This window comes from Carassius auratus, unplaced genomic scaffold, assembly GCF_003368295.1.
Source record: "Carassius auratus strain Wakin unplaced genomic scaffold, ASM336829v1 scaf_tig00053841, whole genome shotgun sequence".
Classification (NCBI taxonomy): Eukaryota; Metazoa; Chordata; class Actinopteri; order Cypriniformes; family Cyprinidae; genus Carassius; species Carassius auratus.
Window position 1 is genome coordinate 1 of NW_020527280.1, and position 7,500 is coordinate 7,500.

Consider the following 7,500-nt stretch of genomic DNA (forward strand, 5'->3'; position numbering starts at 1 on the left):
ATATAATTAAAATATGATGCTACACAGATTTTAAATAATACTAATTATTAATATTATTATTGAAATGTTATTATAGATTTAAAAATGTATTTTCTTCTTCTTATTAGTCTAGACTGTATGCACCAGTGTCCAGACAGACTCCGGTGGCTTGAATGCTCTCTGGTCTCTCTCCGTTGAACACCATGAGCACAAACTGCAGGCAGTAGATGCCGATGTCGAGCAGCGCTCCTCCTCCCAGCTCCTTCTCCACGGCGCGGGGCACGTGTGTGAGAGGAACGCCGAAATCTGCTCTCGCCAGCTTCAGCTCGCCCACCTCGCCCTGCGACAGCAGCCGGCCGATCTCCAGCGAGACGGGGAAGAACCGCGTCCAGACGGCCTGCGGAGGACAGGACACTCATCATCTACAGAACAACAAGTTTGATTATTTTTTTTAAATACAGTAAAATCTTAAATATTATTATGATTAAAATCACAGTTTTCTGTGTGAATATCTGTTAACATGTAATTTATTTCTGTGATGCACAGCTGTATTTCCAGCATCAGTCTTCAGTGTCACATGATCTTCAGAAATCATGAAAATATGATGATTTACTGCTCAACATTTCTGATTATGTTGAAAATGGTTGTGCTGCACAATATTTTTGCGGAAACTGTGAATGCATTGTATTTTTTGGGATTCACAGATGAACAAAGTTCAAAAGAACAAAATTTATCTGAAATAGAAGTCCTTTGTAACTTTATAAATGTCACTTATGATCAATTCAATGCATTCTCGATTAATAAAAGTCTTTTATTGATGCATGTTCTCCTCTAGATATCACTATCTCCGTCAGTTATTTAAAAGTCTGTGCTGTACATCTATTTGTTTTCTTTTTTCAGAAGAAATGAATGCTTATATTCAACAATATTATGTTAAATGGAGTCATGCATGACCTCCATGAGGAAGACGTGGTTGTTCTGGGCCGAGGCGATCAGCTCCTGGACCTCCCTCAGGTTCATGGCCAGAGGTTTCTCACACAGAACGTTCTTCTGAGCGTTCATGAAGAGAACACCGTGCGACAGATGATGAGGGTGTATGGTGCCCACGTACACCACATCTGAAACACAGCAGCACCTTCATCTTCAGCGGAAACAGCTCAATCTCTGAATCATCTGTTAGAACAGAACTCCAGCAAAAACTGATACAATGTTGCAAAGCATCTTTCCAGACTTCCATCGTTTTCTCCCAGGATTCCATTAAACAAAGAGTTACGAGTCATAACCTCCAACAGGATAAGCAACAGAATAAAACATTCCTATGTAAAGAAAGAGAAAATATACAGGAGATATAAAACTAGTAAGACTCTGGGTCTAAAGCTCTGGGAAAATATATCAAGATTTAATCAGATTTTTTAAAAAATTGAGCTAAAATTGAAGCTTTAAAAAAATATTAATTGTGACTTTTTTGGAAAAATTTGACTTTGTTTTTTGAAAAATTTTTTTTTTTTAAAATTCAAATTTTTTTTCCTTATGGGAAAAAAGTCAGCATTATGAATACCAAGTTTAGCCTACATCTGGAATTTATTTCATTAATTAAAAAAAAAAAATTATGCCATAAAAAAAAAAAAAAAAAATAATTGTGATTTTTTTTTCTTTTCACAATTCTGACTTTTTTCCTCTTACAATTGTGAGAAAAAAACTCAGAATTGTGAGAAGAGAGTCAGAATTCACTTTTTTATTCATTTCGACTGGCCGAAATGAGAGTCTGCTGTGTAGTTATCAGACGGAGGACGAGATGATGAAGATGAAGCTGAAAATGAAGTCTCACCGATCTCTGGGTCTTTGGCCAGATCTTCGTAGCAGCCGTATGCGCGCGGGATGCTGTGTTTCTGAGCGAACTCCTGCGCACGCTTCAGGTCACGCGCCGCCACCGCCAGCACCTGTCAAAATATCACTTTATACAACTGAAAAAACTCAGAATACCAGATGTAGATCGGTTTATTCCTGTGCACAATTAAATGCTATATTATACACTGCTGTTTAAAAGTCATTGAGATCTGTAATGATTTTTAAAGAAGTCTCTTTTGCTCATCAAGACTGCATTTTTTTTTTTTTGTATTGTTAAATATTATTGCAATTTAAAATACTGGTTTTCTATGTGAATCTGTGTTAAAGTGTAATTTATTTCTGTGGACTCCGCTGTATTTCAGCATCATTCCTCCAGTCTCAGTGTCACATGATCTTCAGAAATCACAATAATATCATGTTTTTTATTAGTTTTGCTGCTTAATATTTTTTTGGGAACCTGTGATACTTTTTTATTTATTATTATTTGATGAATAAAGTGAAAAAGAACAGCATCTTTTCTAAAACATCCTTGCTGAATAAAAGCATCAATTCTTTCAAAAAAAATAAAATACTTACTCAAACTTTTAAACGGTAGTGTATGCTTTTACAAAACCTTTATATAGTATTTTTGTTTTCTTTATTAAATCATGTGACACTGAAGACTGGAGGAATGATGCTGAAAATACAGAAATAAATTACATTTTGAAGTGTATTAAAACAGAAAACCAGTATTTTAAATTGCTATATTTCACAAACATTACTGTCAACAGTAAATGCAACCTTGATGAGCAGAAGAGACTTCTTTAAAAAAAAAAAAAAAACATTAAGTATTTTATTGATCCCACACCTCTGAACAGCTCTGTGTGTGTGTGTGTGTGTAAGTAACAATGTGTTTTTCTCTTCTTTATGCAAGCACAGTGCAGTACCCGATGTTGGCCAGATGACGGTGGTGTCGCTGTTTCCCCGCTGCACTGTACAACTTTCCTGATCAGCCGCGAGACTTGCTTACATTCAGCAGATCAGAGAAGTTTGTGAAATGCGTGTTATAGTGTCTTATGCATGAGACTCGGTGCGTGTCAGGTGTGTGTCTGTGGTCTACACCATCAGTAGGAACTCTGTTATCACACTCATTCGGTGCACATGTGTGTGTAAAGTGTCCTGAAGTCTCTCGCGAGCGCTTTTCTCATGTCAGTAAGTGTGTTTCGGCTCTTTACCTGGTGGTTTTCTGCTGGAAGAGTCTTCAGTGCCACTGTGAAGTCATGACTGATTTTCCAGCGCTGCAGATTCCCCATCTGATCACCATGATGGCGTCTGTCTCTCACTGTGTGTGTGTGTGTGTGTGTGTGTGTGTGTGTAAGAACCAACATACAAACTGTGCAGAATATCTCTCTACTGCCCACTACTGGTTTCTGTAGTATGTGAAAGTGAGACTCGGTAATAAATATTATCATGCAACACTGCTGAGAAGAACATCATGCTTCATTGTTGTGATGTAAAACTAAAAAGGTACTAGCTATTAAATGAAAAATCTTCTGTACCTTGAATGCATCTGCCATGAATGTAAATGCAAGGTCAAGTCAAGGTGCTTTGCATTTTTTACAATATTTAAAGAAGATTCCACTCTATATTTTATAGGTAAGCATCACAGATCCGCTGTGTTTGTGTAGCTTTTATTACATACATTTTCAAGCATCCAATCAGGTCAATCAAGGAATGGAGGCCAGTGATTGGCTGTCCTGCTGGTAAACCACGCCCACCTGCCTGGGGGCCTCATCCATGACCTCGATGAGCAGCTCTGAGTCTGCGAGAGACATCTTGATGCTCTCCTTGAGTCCTGTCAGACAGATCAACATCAGTCAGACAGACGGCCCTTATTCATGTGACGAGCTAACAGCAGCTTTAACAGAGCGTCACCTTTCAGCAGACAGCGCCGGACTTCCTCCGCTTCATATCTCAGTCCTGTGCTGTTGGTGAAGTTCAGAGGCAGCCCGGGGTCCGGAAGAGGAAACTGGGTCTCCTTCCCCTTCACCTCCAGAGAGGTCGGGCAGTGCATGGGATGTGCCACCTAGAGCACAGAGAGACCAGAACTGAGTTACTAGTGGAGAGAGAGAGAGAGAGAGAGAGAGAGAGAGAGAAAGTGCAATATTCTGATACTTTTGGAAGAGGTCACTTTACATTTATTTACCTCCGTGCATCTCTTAATGGTTAATTTTTTAACAATGCAATTGACATTATTTGCTTATGAACTTTTACTGCACCCTTAGAAATAAACAAAAGATGGACAGAGAGATCCTCATTGATTAGAAATTATTTCTTGACCTTCTTCAAATGGGTTTATTTTTATTTACTAAAAATGCTATTAATTTGTAATGATGAGGTCAATAACTGAAATTTTTATTTTACATTGAATATAATATATATATATATAAATATATTATATATAATATATATCAAACTAAACAATAAATATAACTATTTTATAGAATAAAAATCAATTCTTATTTCAGCTAGGTTGCCAAGATCGAAACAATGTCCTTCATTTTTATCTGCATTTTTCTTCGATGGACATAAGCTAAACTGAAATAAAAATAATAACAAACATAAAATATACTAAAACTTCAACTACATTATAAGGCCGAAAGTATAAATCAAATATATGTGTGTGGTGTAAATTAAACTCAATATACTAAAATAAACACTGTTACGTTGTGCCCTGTTTTTTGTATACTTATATACACATATTAATTATATTATATACTTATTAATATTTATTTTACATTGATATGTCTCCCTGTTTGAAAAGGCAGCACAGGTCTACGCGTCTGTTTTATAACAGCTTACTAAGTGCAATAATATATTTAAATGCACAATTTGTTTGCATTAGAAACACATAAACTGCAGACTGTTTGCAGTGATTCAGAAGTAATCCGGCGTGTTCTGCTCTCACTCGGATGGTTCCTGTGCTTCCGCAGATGCTGGCGTCGTTTGGAAGATCACAAGCAACGCTGCAAGTGCATACGGCCATCCTGTTCCCCGAAAACTTCAGGACCACCACCAGAGACTCGTCCACTCCTGACAGATGAGGAAGAGAGCTCACAAACACATGCACTGAGAGCATCTGATAACTTTCCCTTTGAGATAGATGCAGGCTTTCTGTTGGCTTAAACCTTTCTTTTTTTATTATTATTAAAACACAGAGTGAATTAAATGTAATGATAAATAGAAGGGAACACAACATAAAACATAAATGTTTTGCATTAGCAATGCTTTTAAAGTTGGATTCATTAAAATAAATAAAAATTGCTTTAATACTTTGAAGAAGCACTAAAAAATGACTTTAAATCAAGATGCATTTACTTAAGAAGCAAAATAAGTCAACGTGAGTTTATGAATAAAACAAGAACAAATATCTGTCAATGAGTTTAATTCAAGGGGAAAACAAGTTCTCATTTCCCAATGACGGATATTTGTTAATTTGATATTAAACATTTTAACTTCTCTTAATATATTAATTTTGCATCTCCAGTTGTATCTTGATTTAAAGGGGTCATATGATGTTTTTTAAAGATCGTTATTTTGTGTGATATATGTTGACATTCTTTAATGTTCAAAAAACATTATTTTACGAACACTGTTCATTACTGTTGCTCCTCTATGCCCCGCCTCTCTCAAACAAAGCCCCTCCTTCTGACAAGCACAGTCTGCTCTGATTGGCCAAATGACCCGGTGCATTGTGATTGGCCGAACACCGCAGGCACGGTTCAGAAATGTAACACCCCTTTCCATAATCACGAGCTTCATCTTTCAAAATAAATGTAAAGACAGTTAATAATGTCTTTTATTTAAAAAATGTCAATTAAAACAAAACTGCAGAGGAATTGCAATGTGTGAAACATCCAATCCAGTGACTTTAAGACTCTCTGCTCCGATTTAGGACCTTTTTTATGGGCAAGTCCATAAAGGTTTTTAAAGTTTTAAAAAGCATTTTTTTTTTTTTTTTTTGGTAACGCGAAAACATTAAAAACATTCTGAAACAAGTAAGCAACAATCAAATTAAAAAGTTACAAAATTTTTCAGAAATGTCTTAAGTGTCGATTTTTCATAATGGAGATTTATACATCATCTGAAGACTGAATAAAGTCGGCAACGGCAGTATTTGAAAATATTGAATCTGATGGTGGAAAATAAAAATCTAAATATTGAGAAAAATCATCTTTAAAAGTTTTACAAATGAAGATATGCAATGCAATGCATATTAGTAATCAAATTTATATTTGATGTATTTATGGTAAGACATTTACAAAATATCTTCATGGACCATGATCTTTAAAAGAGAAATCTATCATTTTGACCCATACAATGTATTTTTGGATATTGCTACAAATTTCCCAAACAGTTGGTGGTTCCCACTGAAAACTATAAAAGCCAACGGGAACCACCAACTGTTTAATTACCAGCAATCTTCAAAATATCTTCTTATACGTTCAACATAAAGCTGAATTTTCATTTTTGGGTAACTATACCTTTAAGATTGGTTTTGTGCTCCAGGGACACAAATATGATTTTTGTGTTCGTAACATTACCGGAATGTTGTGAGAACCTTCTCTCTACAGTATACGAACCTTCTCAAATAAACCCTTCAGCTGCTCTTTGGACTAAGCACAGGAGTATGGATGTAAACAGTGTGGTGTTGTTCTGTACCGGAGGGCAGCAGGACTCCCGTGGCGTGGATGGATTCTGGTCTTTCTCTCTTGAACACCATCAGAGCGAACTGCAGGCAGTAGATGCCGATGTTGATCAGCGCTCCTCCACCCTGCTCCTTCTGTGAGGTGCGCTCGCGGTGCAGAAGAGGAAGACCGAAACACACCCTCACCACCTTCACCTCCCCGACACTGTTTTCTGAGAGCAGCCTGTCGACCTCAGCGTACACGGGGAAACACCTGGACCACACCGCCTGACACAGACACAGACAGAGGCTCTACTGTCAGACCTGACAGAGCATTAATCCCAACAAAACTAGTTCTTCTACCTCCATGAGGAAGACGTTGTTCTCTCTGGCGGCTGAGATGAGATACATGACCTCTCTGTGGTTCATGGCCAGGGGTTTCTCACAGAGCATGTTCTTCCCAGCGTTCAGGAACATCAGACCCACCGGCAGATGATGTGTGTGGAGAACCCCGATGTACACCACATCTGTCCGGACACACTCGTGAAGCTCAGTCAATCATTCCCTTTAATTCTGTCCGGTTTACTCACCGATATCTGGACCCTTCACCAGCTCCTGGTAGCTGCCAAATGCAGTCGGGATCCCATGAGTCTTTGCAAACTTCTTTGCACGGTCTAAGCTTCTCGCTGCAACTGCCACGATCTATGACACACACAGACAGAAAATATAAAGTTAATGATTGAATGGGATTCTAGAAGCAGATGTTTAGTGATACCTGGTGATCCTCGTGAGAAAGTGTCTTCAGAGCCACACAGAAGTCATGGCTGATGTTTCCAGCTCCACAGATTCCCCAGCGGGTCGCCATGTTCGCTCTGACCTCCAGATGCATGTGCAGTGAAGGCTTTTATCTGCGGTCCAGAGTACAAGACGTCATGTGATCTGATAAAGTGTAACTTTGAAGACAGAAACTGTTGTAGAAGTCACTCTTTTGTTTCTCACACTATATA

The 7,500-nt window shown here is 37.9% G+C and overlaps 1 protein-coding gene and 1 pseudogene across 1 annotated transcript in view; both read right to left on the reverse strand.

Annotated features, from left to right (window-relative positions):
* Positions 1-100: 100 nt before the first annotated feature.
* Positions 101-3,145, reverse strand: LOC113090242 (trans-1,2-dihydrobenzene-1,2-diol dehydrogenase-like; annotated as a pseudogene).
* A 337-nt stretch (positions 3,146-3,482) lies between these two features.
* Positions 3,483-7,500, reverse strand: part of LOC113090243 (trans-1,2-dihydrobenzene-1,2-diol dehydrogenase-like) — a 4,333-nt gene continuing 315 nt past the window's right edge. The window contains exons 2-8 of the mRNA XM_026256199.1: positions 7,269-7,401; positions 7,084-7,195; positions 6,857-7,020; positions 6,529-6,781; positions 4,775-4,899; positions 3,742-3,892; positions 3,483-3,661 (exon numbers count right to left, since the gene is read on the reverse strand). Coding sequence (XP_026111984.1) covers positions 3,534-3,661; positions 3,742-3,892; positions 4,775-4,899; positions 6,529-6,781; positions 6,857-7,020; positions 7,084-7,195; positions 7,269-7,382 — 1,047 coding nt within the window. The 5' untranslated portion in view covers positions 7,383-7,401 and the 3' untranslated portion in view covers positions 3,483-3,533. The remainder of the gene's footprint in view (positions 3,662-3,741; positions 3,893-4,774; positions 4,900-6,528; positions 6,782-6,856; positions 7,021-7,083; positions 7,196-7,268; positions 7,402-7,500) is intronic.